Here is a 21812-nt window from a genome sequence, read left to right as displayed (position 1 = left end):
TGCCTGTAGTAATGCCCTTGTAAACTGGCACGAACAGTAGAATGGCTTAGTGCAACTTCTTGTTCCACCGCTCTACTACAAGCATGAGATTGGCTTCAAAACTTTCTACGATGTCAAAGTCTGTATCCTCATTACAGACTATACAGTCTCTTCTACGTTCACGATCTTGCACTATCGAAATGACGAAAGTCCTCGCACCCAAATGTCGGTGTGGAGACCGTTCGGCATAAAGCACTACCTTTAGTTGAACCAGAGAGAATTTTACACATGTGTAAAATTCTCTATGGTTGAATGTTACCGCGACCTTCACCCAAAATAAACTTGCTGCCCAATTTTTCCTGGTTAGAATAAGTTGGCATTTTGCTAGGAAACGAGACCAACTACTGTAATTCTACTACTTAGCGACACTGAAAGCCCCTTTATATCTAAAAAGACCGGAAGTTCCTCAAAGTTGAGTTTTCAAAGATTGTCAGCTTGAGCAGCAGGTCATAGTATGTATAGTGGTGAAGGTCGCTTTAACATTCGACACGTGACACCACGGTATGTTTGGTCCTCCAATGTCCTGACCCTATAGGTCCAAACAATTACCATCCAGTTTTTCGGCTCAGCGTTGCGGTATTGCCGGTCCCATTTGAAATACAATTTCTGTAGTGTTACAATTTTAACAATACGCCTGTTAAAAAGGCACAAATACCGAAAAAAGAAACCATTGTAATAAAGGTCGGCCCCCTAACCTTAAACTATGAACAAAATAAAGAAAACATAAAGGTTTCTTTGGGAATGACTTTGAAGCAGAAGGTCCGAGTTGTCTGAGGAACCGAGAAAAAAGGCCGTAGTGAAAACTAATCGTCGTTACGTAGCAGTTAGGACCGAATTTAATTAGTTAGTCTCGTCTTTTAGCAAAATGCCAGTGTATTCAAACCAGGGAAAATTGAACATGATGTTTACGAGGATTACCCAAAACGGCAAAACCTTTGCGTGAACTAATTGAAGCCGATCCATTATTTTTAGAAAGGTACTGTTCTCTGACGAGGCTATTTAAGGATGGTACCTTAAACCTTCATAACGTGCATTTTTGGGAGGGCATTCTTGGAAACCAAATTATCGGACCCTTTTTCTTGATAAGAAAATCTCTGAAGGCATTTACTTGGACTTCCTGCGTCATGAGTTCGTTGCTTGTAAAGTAATTGAAAGACATGGACAGATGAAGAGTGCCTGCACCACAATGGTAATCACATTGAACATTTACGTTGACGTTGATGTGTACCAAACGGATTCGATTAGAGGTTGTAATTTGAGGCCCAAATTCCAAGACTTATCGTAAGACTGTGCTTTAAAATTTTCTGTTGCTCCCCCCACTTGACTGGTATGCTAGGTGGTATTTCAGTAGAAGAAAATTTATTGAATTAGGGATAGCGAGAGATGGCTAGTGATATGGCTTAGTTATGGGCTAGACGCCCTTGTTTTATTGGCAACATTATTACATTGAATGTTGCCAGATTAAATTGTTGCTGGTGATTTGGCGAACTATGCTAATGATATATTAAAATTTAAATGGAAAAGTTTCATTTTGACACATTCCTTACCCTAAAATTTTGTGTTTGGAGCCTATTAATGCATTATAGTGATAATGTAATTAATTTTAGTGTTAAATAGGAAAACATTTAGGCTGAAAGAACAACTGGCGTAGTTTAATCTTATTTTGTTATTTCAGTTAAGGGTTATCTATAGTTACCCAAAAAAAACCTGTTGTTTTCGATTAATTTTAATTAAATATGATCATTAAGTTGAAATTAACGGCTTATCTTCTTTTACTAGTGTTATTTCAGTTTATTATACGAGTTTGAACAAGAAATTCTGCAAACTTTAGAGGAGTGACTGTTTGACTCTTGCAGAACAATCACTACTTTGCCCCAAAACTTTTAAATATCACGCCTTTTCAATGGCTCTCTTTTCAAAATGGGGAAAAAAGCTTTTAAATGACAATTTAATTAATCGTAAGAATTAAACAGGAAAATGGAGGCTGGGTGAAAGATTTGTTAGTTTAATTATAAGGTATCCATGAATTTACCCAAAACACGAATCTTTCACATTCTGGGAGCACTGCCGTGCTCCCAGCCAAGTCGAGCACTGACATCCTTTTCTCGAAGCAACTCGTGGCACTTTTAAGCCCACTGTAACTTCGTGATGGGTATAGGTGAAAGTCTGAAATTTTGCTTGCCGCGAGGACTGTCAATCCTAGCTATTGTTTCCAAATTTCAAGTTCCTACCCTATATGCTTTTCGAAATACCGCAGGTGAAATTTACCTTATTTTGTCACTCACTCACTCACTCACCGATCATCAAAATTCTAAGGTACTTCTAGAGGAGATAGAAACTTAAAGGATAAAAGAAAGCTGCCTTAAAGAATTTTAGATTTTGGTATTTTTTGATTCTATGATATGAAAAACTAATATTGAAATTTTTAGAAATTTTTTTAAAACCTTGAAAATGCTTAAAAAAACCTTTTTAAAAGACAAACTTTCGTCTGCTACAAAAATCTATGGGTCTAATGCATTTCAAAATTGAATTCGGTACGCGACCAATGAGCACTATCGTCACCTCGCGACCAATCAGAACTCAATACTACTCGTTAGAAGTAAATCTGGAAAAAACTCGCGTTTCTCCCTTGTTTCTGCTATCTGCTCTGCTTAGAAAATGTTAGAAGAAGAAGAAGAGCAACAAATGCCAGAAGCCTATGCTTTTGAGCCTTTATTGCAAGATTACGTCGGTCAATTTAACGACGAAGGAAATGATGTGGAAGTAAATATTGATATAAATGAAAATCGAATTGGAAACACAGATTGGTAAGTTTTTTGTTTGACATTTCTTACCAAGGCTTAACACTATAGCCAGAAGGCTGTACTTGCTGCTATGTTATGTTTGTTAGGGTCAGTTTTCTAGGGTTTATGAACATGAACTAAACTTATTTACAGGTGCACGTGTGGTGAATGTAAAGCAATGGAGACGGGGAGAGAGAGCTTATGTTGCAAAGAAGTTGCAAGAATCCAAGCGAAGCTTGGTGACAACGTTTGTGCAACGTTACATGAATTTTTCCATCGCGTATGCCTGGATTATTATGTGCTGGATACAGCCATAGTTCGATATGTTGCTGAAACAAACGAAGAACATGATTATTCTCCAAGGTAAATATTTACTCCTGCATAAATAAATTTTATCTAAGATTATTAGCTTTTGGAAACTATAGGTCAATGATATAGTGTGCTCTCGGTGGAATATAATTTCTTTGGGCTTTAGGTTTGTTTTTAATGGGGTTATTATGTTCGAAAGAAATGTTATTTCCTCAACGAAACATTTTGGAATTACATAGGTGGGAAAAAGATACGATTTTAATAGGCTTAGAGTTGAAACGTTGGGGGGGGGGTGATGTTTCAGCTTCTTGACCCATAGGGAGCTAACAGTTCTGACCCAGAAACGTCCCGCCCTTCTATCTCTTACTGGAGTTTCATCCTCCCTAACGGTTGGAAACCGTATTCTACGCGCAAAAATGCCAACCAGAGAGGGGCTGCGTGACGTCAGACTATCTCTTCCCCCTAGCCAGTTGTTAGCTCCCTATAGGTTTGTTTCATTTTGAAATCATCTGATGTGAATTTGAAAGTAAAAATAATAGCTTCCAATTAACTTTCTCAGCCGTTTTAGATACATTGCTTATAGACAATTTGTAAGTGCCATTTGGCGTAAACTTCCTTGGCACACGAGAAAGGTTCTTCCGAGCTGTGTGGTCAATAAAATACGGCAAGAATTTCCTGATGATGTATATGTCGGTTTTAAAAACTACAATGAATAAATGTGTAAAATGTAAAATAATTTATAAATTGAGACTTATGTATGTTTATAACAATGTTAAATTTTAATTAAAGTGATTTCACAGCGAAAATGACATTTGGTTATTTATAAGGATAATGAAGAATTTGTGCCACTAAAACAATTTTTGTCAAGTTTTTTAATATCTTATTTGGCAAAGCGGCTTTTGTGTTGTTCGATAATATCGGTTTTAACCACACCTTCAGAGTGTTTTTGTGACAAAGTGCCAGGTGATAGACTAGGTGGAATTAAGCTGGCAATCGTTGTTGCGGTTGAAAAGGTGGTTACAGTTTCTTCTAAAAGTTTGTCTATATAATCTTCAGGAATAGAATTATTATTATTAAAGATAATTTTATCATGCTGCAAAATTTGTTCTTACTATAAGTACTCTGAGCCAAAACTGGTTTAGCAACGGGCTTGCCTTTTTTGGCTTTTGAATATACAACTTTCCATTGCGGCTCGTTTAAATTTGTAAGGTCTTGGTCCTTAGCTCCATTTTCATTGTAATGCAAAATAGCAAGTATAGTGCTGAATAAACTCAAATATTTTACCATTAAACCATATTTAAGAATGTCACGTGCCTACCGTCCAAGCATGCTGTCATAGAAGAAGTGAAGCCTCTTTGGGCATTTAGACAATAACACACTATGAAAAGCCTCCACTGAAGATGTTTGCCACTTGGGAGATAATTTTTCGATACTTTTCAACGTAAGGGGAGATTTTACAAGGGCTGATAGTTTGGAATGAACTTCTGAGTCTGCGAAATGACAGCTGATGGATCAGTTTCTTATTTGAAGAAGGCTAATGACTTGTTATCTTACTTTTTGCAATCCATACTCTCTCATCATGATCTAACAAAGCACCATGGGCGCACTTTTTGTATGAGCCTTTGTGGTTTTGGTGTTGATTTGCAATGTGATTCACAAGGGAGGTCCATTTGTCTGTAATTTTTCCTGGAATTTTAATGGTGGCAGCGCACCAATAAACATGATTGACTATGGAAGGTATCCAAGGGGCTACAATTTCACATTTCTCTTGTTTTGACAGAGCTATCAATTTCTTTTGGATACCTAAAAAACCATAAACGTTAGTACTCTTACAGCCATTTTATTAGCATTGCAACCGACCTTTTGCAACGTGCCAATTATCAAAGTAATGATTAATTTCCGTATAATTTTCACGCATGAATTTCTGAATTGATACATGTCTATCAGTGATAAGACATTTCATTTTTATACCACTTTCAACGAGGTACAAAAGACCTCTTTTTAGCCCTTCAAGTTCCATGGCAAAAGAATTCTTGACTTCAGTTGACTAAAGAGAATGTTTGTAGGACATTAGCTTTTTAAATTCAGTCAGGAAAAGACTAATATACCTGAACTAATTCGAAATGTAATATTTTACGGCGATCTCCGTCCATAAATGTGTATGTGCCATATTTGGCAGTGTGACCAGGAGAATCGGCTCTGCCATCACCACAAATTGCCACTTCTGAACTTTTGTAGTCTTCTAATAGGAGCGTTTGTTCTTTTCTCCAGATCTAAAAAAGACCTAGTTTTAAGCTTTGTAGTATGGAAATTTAAAATTATTTACCTTTTGCGTAATAGACACAAAAATACGCTGATAGTAAAAATAAGTTCTGTCAACGAAAATTTCAATTCCAGCTTTCTTCATAGTGGATATAAATTTGTGGGGAAGATTTCCCATGTAGAAAAGGACTGACGCAAGAATTATGTTTCCCCAAAAGGTCTTCCCTAACCTGGGTTGACTATCCCACACGCAATTATGTCCATTTACACATTTAGTTTTTATCGTGAGAGCTGTCCCACAAACAATTTTGTCTAGTTTAATTACTGATTGTTGACATTGAAAACAAACGTGAAAAAGTAGAAGCAGGCAAGATTCAAAGACTATATATTTTTTTTCTTCATTAGGAGACTGTGCCCCTATGCTATAAGAGAAAGTTTCATTATAAAAACCCTTCCACGTGAACTTGAGTGAAATGTCATGGCCAAAAAGTCAAATTTATAAAATGACATTTCCCACGGTGTACTTACTTTTCAGCCTTTTCTGAACAAAACGACATATCTATTGATGATGCGGCGGTCATGTCAGGGTCAAATGTCGGATCATCCGGATCTGGTACATCTTCAACAACTGCTTCTTCAACCTCCATTGAAAATTCAGGACTTAGGTTGACAGGTGTTGACGTGCGAGTCCCCAAACCGCATTGAACTCCTATATCTCTGGTCTTTATTCTACCTAAAAATTAAACAATTATCTTTCCCACTTCTAAATATTTAGTTCTCAAAATCAAGTTTACTAGTTTCAGTTGCTTTTGTTTTTGAATTCACTTGAACTTGAACTTTCTTGTGACTAATATGCGTTTCTTGATGAAAAATATTTTTATTCAATCTAGATGAAGGCCGAGAGCCCTAAACAAATTTCATGTTAATCTATTTATTACATAGAGTAAGCTTTCACATACCCCCGAATCACTATCACGAGAATAAGTATGGTCTAAAGAAGAACTTGGTCTCGCTAAAGGAATATCAGTTTTTGGTGTAGAGGCTAATAAATTGCCTTCCCAATCTTGACTTTCATCAATTGTCAAATGTTCCACTATATCAATATCAATTTCAGTTGTGAAATGTTCCGCTATATCAATATCAGTTGTCAAATTTTCTGCAAGATCAGTTTCAGATGAAGTAGATGCATAGTTTATAGTATCTATCGAAATGTGCGAGGCATTCTAAACATTTAAAAGATGTTTGTATTAGGTAAGGTTTGTAGTTGATGGAAATTTTCAAATCATTCGCTAAAGAATCAAAATGTTGACTTACGAAAATTGGGTTAGCCGAAGCTCCATCAGCATTATCGTTAAAAATTCTAGGCGGAATAGGTTGCAAAGTTGGAATAGCATTTTTCTTCAAAAGTGGCCTTTGATTGGAATTTGGTAATGGTAAACAACGATAATCCGAATCTAAAAAATGATTTGAGCACACGCCGTCGCCATTCGCCACTAAAGTATTTTCAGGTTTGCCAATGGCAGTAAGCCAACTTATGATTTCAGTTCGGTCATTTGGAAACCGATGTATGACTATACCGCATTTTCTAAACGATGCTTTCTGACTGTTTATCCCACATACCATACACTTCATTACAAAAGCTTAGCCGACGCAAATTTATAAACAAACGGAATAACTAACCTATTTGAATGTATATTTAAACTAAGTAAAATGTTCTAAACGATGCCTTCTGACTGTTTGTTTATCCCACATACAAAGGCTTAGCCGACGCAAATTTATAAACAAACGGAATTACTAAACTATTTGAATGTATATTTAAACTAAGTAAAATTTTAAAAGAAAATTTCATACTAATTAAGATTATATCCTTGGAAATTACAAGAGATTTTAAATGGCTAAAGTTGAAGGAGTTCTACGAATTCCGAAAATCACAGTACACTAACCCAGGCCAACTTAGTTTCTCGTCGCGACTCTCGCTGTTCGAGTTTCTAAGCCCGACCCCATCTTTAAAATCCACGATTTTCACTCATTGGTCAGTTAAGCGTCACGAGGCATGGCACCAGCTCATTGGTCGCGTAACGAAATCAAAAATAAGCGCCAAGTAGAAATTTTTCCTCCGAAGAAATTTATCGTTCAGGTTTTATGAAGTGTTTTATAAATATTTTTTTACAATCTAAAATTCTGAGACTTTTTTTTTAAGGTTTTTGAATACGTAGAATTTCAAAACCAATACAATAAAAAAGTATGCCTCGCAGTTTTCATTTTCCCTTTAAAATTCAGGATTTAGTTTTCATTTATTTTATAAAGCACAGAAAAATTAAAACATCCCGAATTTTTTATAAAATTGTTCTTTAGTTCTTTATTTTAAAACTAGATGGCGCTGCAGAAATAGTGTGTGTTCTTGATGAAAGGACGTAATGGTCCAAAGTTAACCGAAAGTTAAATATATATTAAAGCTAATAGGAGTAGTAGTTTAATAGAAATGTGTCGTAACTGATGCTACATTCTTTTATTAGGATATCGCGTACAATCTTTATTGCATATTCTCTGCGGGTCGAAAGGGGTAATTCAGCGTAAATATGGACAAACGTTCGCGATTATATTGGCAAACGAAGTACCACGAGAGGGTCTTGTTTTAATATAACTACCGAAGTATAACGAGAGGGTCTACAAAAAGAAGTGAGATCCTAAGAAAAACATTAACATGTACAAAAATGGGCCAAGCCTCGCTTCGTGCCCTCTCCGCCCTAAAAAGTTCTGAAATCCCATGTAGAGCCAAGTCTGCCTTTTGGTCTCATTCAATCGCCAATTGAACAATTATGTTATAAATTAAGTACTTTTCCTAATTAATAACCAATATTCTTTGACTCTATCATTATTATCAGAAGTGGTATGAGACTAGAAGTGAAGGGCTCTAGCATTGATAGTAGATCCTGGCACTAGTGAACAAATTTGAGGATTTTATGCCGCTTCCATCGCGGAGAGAAAAAAATTGGTCGAGTTCCAAAAACATTTCTTACCCCCTTCCCCTCAACCTAAAGCGGCGAAACACGGACCCGGCTCTTGAATCTAGTTCGGCCGTCTACCACCGCGAGCGTCTCACGTTTTGGAGGGGAAATTTCAGAAACCGCCACTAGAGGGCCAACCGTTTGTGTTTTATCAAGTCTTTTCACTAATGCCGAGTGAAGAATTTGGTTAGCTCAATACTTCTAGTATCATACCACTTCTGTTATTATACATCTTTGTTCGTATCAAAAATATCGTGACTTGGCAAGCGCAGGTGTACATAAGGTTATGCATAACTCGCCTTATAAACTTGTAAATAGGGTTATGCATAACTCACCATATAATTTGTACATAGGGTTGTGCATGACTCATCTTATAAACTTGTACATATCCCCTCGACCATAAACGATTTAGTGAATATCCCTTCGACTTCCTTTTAATATTACTTACTTGCGATTGCCAAGTCACGATATTTTTGATACGTACTAGAGGCGATAAATATAATTTTTACAACGAACCCTTCAACTCAAAATACAGGCAGAAAAGTGCTAAGTTTCAAGGTATAAAGCTTTGGAATTACCTTGGAAGTACAATTAAATCTATATCCTCAATAAATCAGTTTAAAAACGCAGTGAGAAATCACTTAAAAAACAAACCTATTAATTATTAACTATAATTGAAACAAATCTTTTAATTAATTTAATTTTAATTTTAATTTAATTTACACATAAGGGACATCACTGTAAACAAGAGTTTTTTCTCTTAATGATTGATCCTTGAATAAAAGCCCATTATTATTATTATTATTATTATTAACAAAGATGTATAATAATGATAGAGTCAAAGAAGATTGGTTATTAATTAGGAAAAGGACTTAATTTATAACATAATTGTTCAATTGGCGATTGAATGAGAACAAAAGGCAGACTTGGCTCTACATGGGATCTCAGAACTTTTTAGGGCGGAGAGGGCACGAAGCGAGGCTTGGCCCATTTTTGTACATGTTAATGTTTTTCTTAGGTTAATTATACTTGATTGAGTTTAATTTAACGGCTTATCTTGTTTATCTTGTGTGGATTTATTTTATAATAAAAGTTTCAATAAAATATTAACTTAAATTGCAATTACCCTAAAATTTTAATGTATGCGCTTTTGATGTATTTTAATGATCATTTAGATTAATTTGAAAGTGAAATAGGAAACTACTGTGGCTGTACGAAAAACTTGTGATGTTTTAATCTTAATTTGAGCGTGGTTCGTGAGAGTGGATTAAGCTTAAAATTTATTTGAATTTTTTACCCTATTTGCAATGTTTAGTGCAGTTTAATATTTTTGCCATATATTCATCATTATGGTACCCTAAACTTTTGGGTAGTTTAAACAGTTTATTTAAAAGTTATTTGAGCTTTTATCCAAAAATGTATATTTTGGTTTAATTTCACGTTAATTATATTTAATTGAGTTAAAATTAACGTAGGATTGTGTTTTGGCAGTGTACATTTAGGCTATAAAATGAGTTTAAATGTATACTTCACCTTAATTGCAATTTTTAGTGGAGTTTTCGATTCTTATTTTACCCTAAACTTTTGAATTTCGCGCCTATTAAGGTGCTTTCGAGATAATTTAAATTAGCTTAAGTGTGAAAGAGAAAACATGGGGCTTTACCAACGGCTTGGTTAGATACAATCTTAATCAAGGACATCATTTAAGAGTTATCTGAGTTTTCATCCAAAAAAAATGTACATTCGGGGTTTAATTTCACGTTAATTACACTTAATTACGTTGAAATTAACTTGTCGTCAGTGCTCATTAAGTTTATAAAATGACTTTTAATAAATAATTCACCTTAACTCTAATGTTTAGAGGAGTTTTTTATTATTTCCAACACATTGCGTTAAATTTTTATCATATCCTGTGCTAGGTTTGTGGTAAAGATTATCTATACAATATGTTAATGAATGATGTTATTCTATAGTTTAGCTTGAATACCAGTAATTAAATCAAATACCTATACAATTCATAGCAATTTAAACCAATAAACAAACGGCAATGTGGACTGTGGAAATAGCAAACAACGTAACCCTCCGTTTCTAACGTGGTTACGTTGAGAGAATCTGTGATGTAAACATGAAAATTATTTGACTAATTAAATTATATAACGACACTGTCCTCCTGGATTAACCAGCACCACTGTTACTTATGAATTAAACAATCCACTGTTGGTAACAAATAGTTTATAAAATGATAACGTAACATCACAGTATAATTGATTCAATAGGACCAAAATTGTTTTAACGAATAATCTGGTCCTCTACATTGGTTTAGTTTTAAGGAATTATATCACACACCTTCACAATTAGTAGCATTTTAGTGAGATTAACAAATAATGAAACCGCGTATACCTGTCCTCAAATGAGAATGTTGAGTGAACTGCGCTAACCAGTAACCTATACACCACTCTTTTAACTGCCGTAGGAAAACACATTGAACATTTTGTGATCTTTCCTGTAATATTTTGAAGTTGAATTCTTCACAGGGTGAAAACACTACCGTTGATTTCTAAACCATTAACAAATAATGAAACCCAGTATACCTCATACGTAACTCTCCGTTTCCAACGTGGTTACGTTGAGAGAATCTGTGCTGATGTAAACATGGAAATTCCTCTACATTGGTTTAGTTTAAGGAAATATATCACACACCTTCACAATTAGTAGCATTTTGGTGAGATTAACAAATAATGAAACCCTGTTTACCTCAGTCCTCATATATTTGTTTGTAGCAGGAAACGAAGCAGACTGCGTATTTTTGGAATACAGAGCTGGAAATGAGCTTTTTTTATCTTGAAAGGGGAAAGACTATATAAATACTATATTACATAGACAAACTAAAATACAACTTAAGCCTTGGCCGTAAAGAACGTTCAAAAACTTACTTTAAATGATATAAAAACCTCTGTTAACTGTAATTATTTACCTGAATTACTTTTCTAGACGAAAATTCGACCTGATAACGACCTATTTCTTATTAAGGGTGCTACAGTTAATTAGAAAATACATATAAAGGTGCTCAAGCTCGGATGAAATAGTAAAGTAATCTGTCAGCGTCTACTGCTAGATAGTCTGACTCAAAAGTAATTTTGACGTACTTTCAGAATTAACTAAAATTAACATACTTAGAGTTAATTGATTTAAATTAAACTAGCCGATAGCACACCTTGAATACATAATTGTTAAATTAAGAGTATTCCGAAAAGTAACTTCGCTCTAGTTTTTCAGTTAGAGGTGGCTAAATATCACGAAAAACCCCATGTTAATCTCCATAGGAAAAATGGTAAAAGCATGTGAATTTTGCTTTAACGTTACAAAAGAGTATCAAGTCATATCTACAAGGGCCTATCGGCCCTGTAGAATTATCTAAGACAAGGAATCGCCGAGAAAGTATTGATGCCAGATTCCACAAACAAAGTATTCTACTTGCCGCATCATCCAATCATTGACAAGCAAAGAACGAGTACGAAATTAAGAGTAGTATTTGACGGTTCTGCGAAAGAAGAAGGACACCCCTCTCTTAATGAATGTCTCTATACCGGTCCAACCATGAACACGGATCTATTGAAGCAGTTGATCACATTCAGGATGAAAAAGGTTGCTTTCACTGCCGACATCGAAAAGGCATTTTTGCAAGTTAGCCTGGCGGAATCGGATAGAGACGTGGTCAGATTTCTTTGGACAGAAAACCCCCAAGAAGCAACTGAGCCATTGGTTTTGAGAATGACGAGAGTCTTATTTGGCGTTTCTCCAAGTCCCTTTCTCCTCGCTGCAACAATTAGACATCATATTGAAAAATACAAGAACACGCACCCTGAGGTCTACGAGCTCTTGTTACATTTTCTGTATGTAGACGATTTGACTGGGGGTGAAGATGATGTGAGAAAAGCCCTTGAAATTACACGGGACTCTAAAGAAATTATGATGGAAGCCAACATGAATCTCCGCAAATGGAAGACTAATTCTAGCGAATTAAGAGAAAATTGGGATGAAACAATGAAAGAAAAGGAAGAATTAACAGAACATCAAGATGGATTTTCTCTATTGAAGGTTTTGGGAATAAAATGGAACCCTGAACAAGATGTCATCCAGTTTGACGCTACGGATCTTCTTAACTTCCTTGAAGAAAGAAAGGTCACGAAAAGATTTGTATTAAAGGCTTCTTCAAGAATATTCGACCCTGTTGGATATTTGGCCCCTTTTATCATTCGCGTAAAATGCCTTTTCCAAGAAATCTGGGAAAGAGGTACAGACTGGGATGAGAGTCTACCTTCAGATATCCAAGAGAAATGGAACAAGTGGTGTGAAGAACTACCAGCCTTAAATGAGGTATACATTCCAAGATATTACTTTGAAGAAGCTGAAGACGGAATCATAAGGAACGTAGAACTACATTGTTTCTCTGACAGCAGTGAGAAGGCTTACGGAGCTGCTCTCTACCTTAGATTTAAAACGAAGAACGAAAAGATCCGAACGATACTCGTAACCAGCAAAACACGAGTAGCACCCCTGAAGAAGATAACGCTACCACGCCTTGAATTAATGGGAGCGGTGATTGCTGTTCGCTTAATGAACCACACTAAAGAATACTTTTCCAAACTTAACCCAAGAATGTTTTATTGGACTGATTCAACCATCACCCTGAATTGGATTCAAGGGAGCGCCAATAGATGGAAACCTTTTGTAGCGAACCGAGTTCGTGAAATTCAACAAGGCTCTGAACCAAGCACTTGGAAACATTGCCCCGGAAGGTACAATCCGGCAGATTTCCTAACTAGAGGAATGAAGTTACAGGACCTACTCCAAAATACGAGTTGGTGGACAGGTCCAGAATTCTTAAGAACAGAAGTTGAATTACCCAAGCCATCAGAAGTAACAGAACACTTTGAAATCGTCAACGAAGAACTCCGACCGAAATTTGATGAAATAATTCAAAATCCATGCGTCATGGAAATCAACGAGCCTCTTTTCAACCTTGAAGACAAGAGCAAACTTTCGCGGGTAATTCGCATTACTGCTTGGATTATGAGATTTATAGAAAACTGCAAGAAAGGAAATGAAAAGAAGAAAGAAACATCACTCGATAGTGATGAACTTAGAAAGGCCGAGTTGTATTGGATCAAGCGATCACAAGCCGAAGCTTTCGGTCCTGAATTGAAGATTCTTGAAGCTAAGAAAATTGTACCGAAAGAATCCAAACTCTACGACCTCTCTCCATTCCTTGACGAAGAGGGAGCACTAAGAGTTGGTGGAAGATTAAAATTAGCAGAATTCTCTTATGCCGAAAGACATCCCTATATAATTCCAGAAAAACATTATTTCGCAAAACTACAGATCTTGTATCACCACGAGAAATCAATGCATGGAGGTCTATCTGCAACTTTAACTCATCTTAGAGAAACATTTTGGGTGATCAGAGGTCGTCAAGTGGCCAAATCTATTCTAAAGAAATGCATGACATGCAAAAGGTATAACGCCAAGACTCCTATTGTAGCTACAGCACCTTTGCCTAAAGAAAGAATGCTAGAATCAAGACCATTTGACGTCACAGGGATTGACTTCGCGGGCCCAGTTTACGTCGAAATTGAAAAAGAATCAAAGAAGGCTTACAGAGCTCTATTCACCTGCAGTACAACAAGGGCTATTCACCTAGAACTCGTTACAGACTTGACGACAGACAAGTTTCTCCTAGCTCTAAGAAGATTTTTTGCGAGAAGAGGAATCTGCTCTGAAATTCAATCAGATAACGCAAAGACCTTTAAAAGGGCCGAAAAGGATTTGGAAGAATTGTTTAAGCTAACTAAAGAACCACCCGTACAAAATTATGTTGGTCAAGAAGGAATAAAGTGGACCTACATAATTGAAAGAGCCAGTTGGTGGGGTGGATACTGGGAAAGGCTTGTTAGAACAGTGAAGACGGCATTGCGTAAAAATTTGGGAAAAACTTCTTTAAGCTTCGAAGAGTTCCAAACTACTCTAAGTGAGACAGAAGCCGTTTTGAACTCCCGCCCCCTCTCTTACGTCATGAATGACAAGGACGAACCAGTTCCGTTAGCTCCCTCGGACTTTCTTACCGGAAGAAAGGTCACGTTACTACCACCGAGAACCTTTACGAAGGTTCAACTCAAGAAAAACGACTTGAAGAAAAGACTGCTCTATAGACAGACTCTATTAGACTCCTTTTGGAGAAGATGGAGGAAGGAGTATCTACTTGAGTTGCGTTCAGCCCATCGCAGTCAGTTCGTTAAGGGAACCAAAGAATTCGAAGTGAATGACGTGGTTTTAATCACAGAAGATGTTAGGCCAAGATCCATGTGGAAGATGGGAAAAATAACTGAAGTATTTCGAGGACGTGATGGTCTCATTAGATCATGCTCGTTAAAAACCACGAACGGAAACATCATAAAGATGCCTGTTCAGTTGCTTTGCAACTTAGAAGTTAATGACTAGAAACATGAATGACAATGTCATTGCGCGGGGATGATGTTGAGATTTGTTTTATTTTAATGTATCGCGACGACTTGTTTAGTTTGAAGGTATCGCGCGCGACGACTTGTTTTTTGTTATTGAACTGATAAACCGACCACCCAGTATGGAGCCATTCCCCTTTTTTTAGATCACTATCTAACCCGAAAGTTCGCTTGTTAACCTTTTTAGTATACTTTTACCTAAAAATAGGAGTGCCTCCCCCCTTTTGAAAGAAGAGAGGAAATTTTACTTTGACCCTCTCTTAAAAGATCCCTCTTGTACTAGACACCGAGCTGTAAACATGTAACCAATTTTTGCTCAATAAATTTACCTCATTTTCTAGTTTTTACAATTAAACTAACGTCTAATAATTTCCCTGACGACTCGAATTACAACAGAAAGAAATAGTCCAAGCACGGGCGGAACAATACACAACGCTAAATTCTCTTTTGGTTGAACAGCTACGGTCTAAAGGATATTCCGATCATTTACCTCGGGGCTAGAAATTAATCATAAATACATTACAATCTGTATCCCGTCATATTTTCGTTACCTAATCTCAGAAACAATATTGGAAATAATGATTATTTTCTAATTCGTTCTAAGGAACACCTGGCATGAAATACAGGTCACGTCACAGGCATAAACGTAAGTACTCATCGCAAAGGAATTGTGAAAAAAAATTTCTAGTTGTTAATTGATAAACTCATGCTAATAACGATGCGTAATTAAAAGTTAAATCGAATTTCACCAAAAGATCCATTTCAAAAGTAAAATAGAATCTGATATTTGTACACATTGTTTTCATAGGACGGATCATCCGGTTTGTGAACTACAATACAGCAGCTTGAAGGAGAGAGGAATAGAGTGGGAACCCCCATACCTATAGCGTTGCCTCTGTACCCCACCTACGGCACCGTAGTCCTCCCAGCAACCTCAGCGGACGAATTTGTAAAGGACGCTCCCCCTATCTTAAAAATAAAAGCTAGTTCTCATACAAATAAAATACGCGGCAGCACTTAGCAATCACCTACCGAAGGTAGGGGCGTTCGCGAGGTACACTGGGAGAGATACGGTGCCGCAGGTGCCCATCATCATTTCCAATCCATCTCACCTCCCTTGTCCCTGCCAACAGATATGGCTTCCAACATTAAGTTAAGTATAGTCCTATCTATAGCCCTTGGATTCACATACCACCGGATGGTAAACCTTTATCAAGCAAATGGTACTGCACACTCCTTTTGAAAAGGTTCTATAGCGTAACTAAACTAGTTTCAGATATTAGTTCTTAGCTACGAAGAAAGTCAATCGAAGAACTGAACCTCGTCGTTTTCTCGAGGTTTCAAGATGGCCTTGATCAAAATGTTGTTATTATTAGTGTTCACTTAAATTAAATGAGTTTATTGTAAAATGGGAGAAACTATGTTTACTATTTACTTTGTTAATTATCCCTTTAATTCTCGCTCCATTGTATTGTCATATTTATCCCTTCCCCTAAAAAAGATTCATTTATAAACAACACACCTCCGAGTTGCTCGACAATCTAACGCTGATCCGAAACAGTTCATGCTCATTATTTCCCAGGAGTCCATACAGGTAAATACAACTACAACATAAAGCGGAATCGCGTTGAAAAAAGCAAACTTTCATATCTGTACAGAGCTTGGAATTATTTATCCACGTTATTTTACCTTTACCCGTACTTGAGAATTATCCACTGAAGTTAAAATTAATTCTTAGCCACAACTTTATGTTATAAGTAATCACAAGAGAAAATAGAACAGAGTATTATACTCTCTTCTATTTTTGCCTTTTTAAAAACATTTTGGGCTCGGAAGCATTCAGATTTACAACTATTCAATTCTTTAAATCAGATGATGTTATTCAATGGCGTCATCGTTATTCTGATGTTGGTCAAGCTGAGCTGCTGCTTGGAAGAGAGATACCGTAAGTATTTTTAACTCGAATATCAGATCAAATTTCAAATTTCTAGTCATAAAACCTTAAAAAAGGTTCATAGAAAAAATTTACTAATATATTTCTATAAAAACTATTAAACAATGAATTTACAACGACAATATCCCGAGTCTAACGTCTGTGTAAGATATGGGTTGGGCTTAGTTAAGACGACGTGCTGAAAATTTTATCTTAAATTTGAAAAAGAAGCTAGTGACTGCCGACTATTTAGAGCCAAGGCCTACTATTTCGCGAACGATTTTAATTTCGAGTATATCGTAAACATCACCCGCACTTGTTATAATTGGATATAAAACAGTTCCATGCTTTCAAAAAATTTATTTTAATGAAATTAGGTAAGCCTCGGAACTTCGCTAGTTGTTTTAATTCGATGAAACAGACGCCAATTCAATTGAAACGGAACAACTCGCCAAAACTGCGTTGACAATAAACGCGACAGACAAAAAAAAAACGGTTTTTGCAAGTTTTGAGTAGTTGAACCTCAGACCATGGACAAGCAATTGAATAGGGCAAGATTTGCTTTGATTAAAGCGCTGCGGCGGCAAGTGTCGCAAGTTTATCACCTAGTAAAATAGGACAATTGGGCGGTAAATTGCATGCTACGTATTTTTCAAAGCGGGTTCAACAAGCCTTTTCCTGTCCATGGTTAGGTGGTCTGAGGTTGAACGCGGCTTTGCATGTCCATGGTTAGGTGGTCTGAGGTTGAGCGCGGCCAAGATATGTCCAAACTTGGAAAACTTTGGGAAACACTGCAAAGTATATAGGATACATTTCACGTTGGTTACTATATACATTACGTTTTTCTTTAACTCAGTTTGCAGCAAGGAAAATGGGGAATTCTGTACAAATAAGACGATGAAATGCCCGCTGGAAACGGACGTGGAATGCATCAAGGGCAGTGAAGTACATCCGACAACCATTGTGACCTTCTACTGTCTTTGTGTTTGCAAAGACAGTAGATATTGCAAGGACTTCCACTGTCCCGATAAAATAAACCTTACCCCTACTGCAGCGTAAACGATCACGACCAGAAAACGACTAAACTGGACGAGAAATTAATCTACGATGGATTCTGCTCCTGTAGGTCACAGAAATAGTACTTTCCCCCTGCACTGCCCGGTTTTTCCCTTTAACTGATGATATACAATAACCCTTAATGAAAAATATCTTGTACTGTTAGAATAAGATTTAAATTGATTTAAAGCGTTCCACTAGAAGTATTATAGTAGTTACACAGCCGTTTGAGATGATACTTACATTAACATTCGTTATAAATATTATATGACTTTTGACTTGATCGTAGCGTTAAGTTAGGATGACGCAAAATTGATGTATTTTGAAATAAACTGGTATGTGGTAAAAATATTTGCAAGCATTCATTAAAGTTGATTAGTAAAGGGAATCCTTTCACGTTCGAATTTCATGTACTTTAAGCTTGGAGGACAGAGATCAGATGGAGTATTAATGTTCCTGGTCTACAATGTGCACCGACCAAAGTCTCCCATAGTGCCTCGCGTACGCCCCTACCCTTTAGCAAGGGGCTTGTTAAGCGGTGCCGAGAAGCACCAAATAAAAATGGAAGCTATAGTTATCGCGAATTAGCTTCCATTTTTAAGACACAGGGGGCGTTTATTGTACCGTACGACCCTAGCGAAACACCCAGGATGTTAAGAATACTTCAGTCCCGTGGATTGGGGTACAGAGGCTACGTTACAGGTATATGGAGGTTTCTACTCAACCTCAACTCTTTCCAAGCTTTAGGAAGAAATTGAATCCCGCGGCAAGCCAATTTATTTAAAAGTATCGCGGTATTATGAAATCTGGACCAAATAGAACTTTGGCATATAAAATATATAGTCCAATCACCAGTAATTTAGTTTGCAACTAGGATATGATAGTAATATTTACAGCTGCCTTACGAAAGAAATTCAATGCTGAATGATGATGATGAAAGTTGCAAAAAAATCACGTTGTATTAAGCATTTTGTAACTTTCATTTTAAGAGATCGGTTTAAGGGTGGGTTTCTGATTGGTTGTAACGCTTTTAATATTCTGTTTACTGTTTTGAAAAAATTCCACAGAAGTATAATTCGGCCTCTTAATATGTGGTTAAAATTTCAATAAAATCCATCCAATAGTTTATTATATAAAAAATAAAGTTTCTAAGCGTAATTTTCATTTCCATAAAATTAATCACACCTTTAACAGAAACCTTTCTCATATAAATAACATGGGGTTTTTTTGGAAAAAAACCAAACAAAGAAATTTGTTACTCGTGTTTTAGAAAAACTATAAGTTTGTTAGTTTTGGGACCGGTCTTAAATGAAACTGCACTATAATCTAGGATATTTTTTTTTGTTATTAAGAACAACTAATTTTAAGTATGTTTAATTTGGATTTTTCAAAAATACCTCGATTTGAATGTGCTATTACACTCGGTAGGTCAGCACAATCAAGTTCAGCCTTTTACAAGGTTAATATTCCATATAGTAAACCCAGTAATTCTACTTGATGAGTTCACAATGAAATGCCCTAACGAAGGGTAATTAACTTGAGTAATGCCACCTTCAACCTGATAAAATCGACGAGTCTAAATCGCTAAATTTAGTTATAATTAATAGATTTTACTAACATAGATTACCGATAACAGGTAATTAATCTATATTAACGATTAGAGTTAATATAGGTAGAATACCGATACCGGGTAATTAAGCTAGATTACCGATGGTTGGTAATTAACCTAGATTACCGATGTCGGCTTATTAAGGTAGATTACCGGTGGCTAGTTATTAAGCTAGATTACCGGTGGCTGGTAATTAAGCCAGATTACAAATTCCTGGTAATTAAGCTAGAATACCGGTGGCTGGTAATTAAGCTAGATTACCGATGGCTGGTATTTAAGCTAGATTACCGGTGGCTGGTATTTAGGTTAGATTACCGCTGTCTGGTGATCAAGCTAAATTACCGGTGGCTGGTAATTAAGCTAGATTACCGGTAGCTGGTATTTAGGCTAGATTACCGCTGTCTGGTGATCAAGCTAAATTAACGGTGGCAGGTAATTAAGCTAGATTACTGTTGAAAAGAAGATAATGTAGACTTATGGTAGAACAAAAAATATGTTTTATTTGTTTATCGTTATCTTAAGATGTTTTTTAATATACCAAACTGTTAGTTATGTTTTTAAAACTTTGTATATATACCCGAGCAAATTTCTAAAACATTTACTTCTTGTTCAGACGTTATCATGTTAAATTAATAAATCAGTTACCACTTTATATACCTCGTCTTTATTTGGATGCTTTGCTAAGGGGAGCATAACTTTAACAATTACCTCTAGCTGGTATTTAGGCTAGATTACCGCTGTCTGGTGATCAAGCTAAATTAACGGTGGCAGGTAATTAAGCTAGATTACCGGTGGCTGGTGTTGAACTCTCCGTGACGAAGAGGTAAAAAATGCCATTTACTAGTTAATAGCCATGGATTAGAGCCAAGTCGTAGTTTAAACAGCGCTGCAGTTTCAACGCTCAGTTGGTCTTAAAAAACCCGGTCTTCAAGAAAGTCTCATATACTGATATAGTTCAAAGGGCAGCGGCAAAAGCACAACGCAAAGAGATGCCGAGGAGTCTTAAAAAGAACGGAATCCAATTTATTATTAAGAAAGTTAGTAAGAAAGCAATGTCATTATAATATTAAGCTTGAAATGAAAAACTGGTTTGGGTTTGTTCTTCTTCAGTCAAGACTTTCTTGTGCTAATGGAGGAAAACATGTTAGCTAAAATTTTTAATGATAAGAAATAGAAATTGAAAGATTTGACGAGGTGGACTAAATTAACTTTACCCTGCATATAAACACCGCGAGTCGAAGTGCTGATCGCGCAGTTGGTTTTTCCATCAAACAGCAATCATGTCGCAGGGGATATTACTTTTCGTGTCTGAAGTGATTCATAAATTGATGGCATCATGATGCCTCTAAGTACACAAATATGGGTTACAACTGGGCATCTTCTGCAGGCTACTGTGACGTCAGAACTCGTATAGCGCTAAGATCCGAAGAGAGAAAGTTTTAAAATTTCTGTCCTGGTGCAGCCACCAAGCGGTCGAGACGATTACTAAATTAGTCTCATGAAAAAAAAACATCATACAATGGAATAAAGGAGATTTTTACGTTTCGTATAGGCAGGCAATGGGGGGGAACGAATTTTACTTAATCAACCCCAAATCCCTCTCTCTCTCTCGTGAGATAGAGGCGGTTTCAGTCCTGAAACATTCTAAAAGGGATAAAAGAAACGCTCGGCTAGGCGATACAATTTTGAATTGAAGTTGAGGTGATAAAATACGGAGAGAGTATAGGGTTTCATTAAAGGGAGCCAGACAAACACTATTGCCATAGGAGTAGCAGCCATTTCTCTACTTAGACTTATGATGGCATTTATATCGTCTCTGCTTAAAAGTATTCCAATACCGTGAATTTGGGATTCCTACCCAAATTACGGTTTCAAGTCCGTCTTTGCCGTTGTTCACGCCAGATTTCTAAAGCTCTTTCCACCCGTTAAAGAAATCAGCTCTAAAACTTGTGAGTAATAGACTTCTTTAAATAACAAGTTTTAAGTTAAAATTTATTTAAATTCCGAGTTTTATCCGCTGCGACATTTTGTAAAGACCTTACTATCAACATAAGTTCATAAAACCTGTTCCATAAATTTGTCACTGATTACTGAGAGCTTGTCATGAAGATCAGTAGTATATAAATAAGAGTTCTAGATAAGGGAAAATGGGGGTTCTTTATAAATTTTGCCGCCTCATAGTACGGCAGAAGCCGACAAAGGTAGTACGGATTAACCGTACACGAATCAGCGAAGAGGATTGGATTCTCGCCGTTTCAGAGTACGGGGGAGACCAAATTAATTGTACGGCAATTA

At 36.4% G+C, this 21812-nt stretch overlaps 3 protein-coding genes and 1 long non-coding RNA gene across 13 annotated transcripts; 2 read left to right on the top strand and 2 right to left on the bottom strand.

The window, feature by feature from the left end:
- The first annotated feature begins 2388 nt into the window (after window positions 1–2388).
- Window positions 2389–3937, top strand: LOC149602843 (P2X purinoceptor 7-like). The gene is made up of 3 exons (XM_089860291.1): window positions 2389–2846; window positions 2976–3185; window positions 3691–3937. Exons 1-3 carry the CDS (start codon window positions 2698–2700, stop codon window positions 3845–3847), a joined length of 516 nt encoding a protein of 171 aa, XP_089716417.1. The 5' UTR covers window positions 2389–2697; the 3' UTR covers window positions 3848–3937.
- LOC149602842 (uncharacterized) lies at window positions 3883–7659 on the bottom strand. The gene is made up of 11 exons (XM_089860289.1): window positions 6708–7659; window positions 6353–6616; window positions 6188–6299; window positions 5922–6126; window positions 5458–5815; window positions 5240–5404; window positions 4992–5178; window positions 4686–4934; window positions 4450–4621; window positions 4244–4392; window positions 3883–4181 (listed from the first exon to the last, which is right to left on the bottom strand). Exons 1-11 carry the CDS (start codon window positions 7023–7025, stop codon window positions 4012–4014), a joined length of 2349 nt encoding a protein of 782 aa, XP_089716415.1. The 5' UTR covers window positions 7026–7659; the 3' UTR covers window positions 3883–4011.
- A 1855-nt stretch (window positions 7660–9514) lies between these two features.
- Window positions 9515–11510, bottom strand: LOC149602841 (uncharacterized). 7 transcript variants are annotated; one of them, XR_016376974.1, is made up of 4 exons: window positions 11376–11510; window positions 11156–11241; window positions 10993–11101; window positions 9515–10904 (listed from the first exon to the last, which is right to left on the bottom strand). It is a non-coding gene; the product is annotated as an uncharacterized LOC149602841 (long non-coding RNA). The 7 variants fall into 7 exon arrangements; XR_016376976.1 differs by having other exon boundaries at window positions 10993–11065; XR_016376978.1 differs by having other exon boundaries at window positions 11156–11220; window positions 11376–11508.
- A 278-nt stretch (window positions 11511–11788) lies between these two features.
- Window positions 11789–18257, top strand: LOC149602840 (uncharacterized). 4 transcript variants are annotated; one of them, XM_089860286.1, is made up of 5 exons: window positions 11789–15220; window positions 15316–15565; window positions 15728–16513; window positions 16792–16864; window positions 17709–18257. In XM_089860286.1, exon 1 carries the CDS (start codon window positions 11846–11848, stop codon window positions 14897–14899), a length of 3054 nt encoding a protein of 1017 aa, XP_089716412.1. In that variant the 5' UTR covers window positions 11789–11845; the 3' UTR covers window positions 14900–15220; window positions 15316–15565; window positions 15728–16513; window positions 16792–16864; window positions 17709–18257. The 4 variants fall into 4 exon arrangements, with proteins under 4 accessions (XP_089716412.1, XP_089716413.1, XP_089716411.1 ...); XM_089860287.1 differs by having other exon boundaries at window positions 11789–15565; window positions 16421–16513; XM_089860285.1 differs by having other exon boundaries at window positions 11789–15565.
- Window positions 18258–21812: the final 3555 nt, after the last annotated feature.

The sequence above is a fragment of the Phalangium opilio genome, unplaced genomic scaffold (genome assembly GCF_054372755.1).
Source record: "Phalangium opilio isolate 3A_F unplaced genomic scaffold, DU_Popi_V2 ptg000352l_1, whole genome shotgun sequence".
In the NCBI taxonomy this organism is placed as follows: Eukaryota; Metazoa; Arthropoda; class Arachnida; order Opiliones; family Phalangiidae; genus Phalangium; species Phalangium opilio.
The sequence above is the reverse complement of the archived record's forward strand: the minus strand, read 5'-3'. Positions and strand labels throughout refer to the sequence as shown.

Coding starts and splice junctions, on each gene's coding strand:
- LOC149602842 (XM_089860289.1), bottom strand. CDS start 7,025: ATGAAGTGTATGGTATGTGGGATAAACAGTCAGAAAGCATCGTTTAGA. Junction 6,127..6,187: donor AACAAAAGCAACTGAAACTA/GTAAACTTGATT, acceptor TTTAATTTTTAG/GTAGAATAAAGACCAGAGAT. Junction 5,405..5,457: donor TTGTGTCTATTACGCAAAAG/GTAAATAATTTT, acceptor GGTCTTTTTTAG/ATCTGGAGAAAAGAACAAAC.
- LOC149602843 (XM_089860291.1), top strand. CDS start 2,698: ATGTTAGAAGAAGAAGAAGAGCAACAAATGCCAGAAGCCTATGCTTTT. Junction 2,847..2,975: donor CGAATTGGAAACACAGATTG/GTAAGTTTTTTG, acceptor ACTTATTTACAG/GTGCACGTGTGGTGAATGTA. Junction 3,186..3,690: donor GAACATGATTATTCTCCAAG/GTAAATATTTAC, acceptor TAACTTTCTCAG/CCGTTTTAGATACATTGCTT.
- LOC149602840 (XM_089860286.1), top strand. CDS start 11,846: ATGCCAGATTCCACAAACAAAGTATTCTACTTGCCGCATCATCCAATC.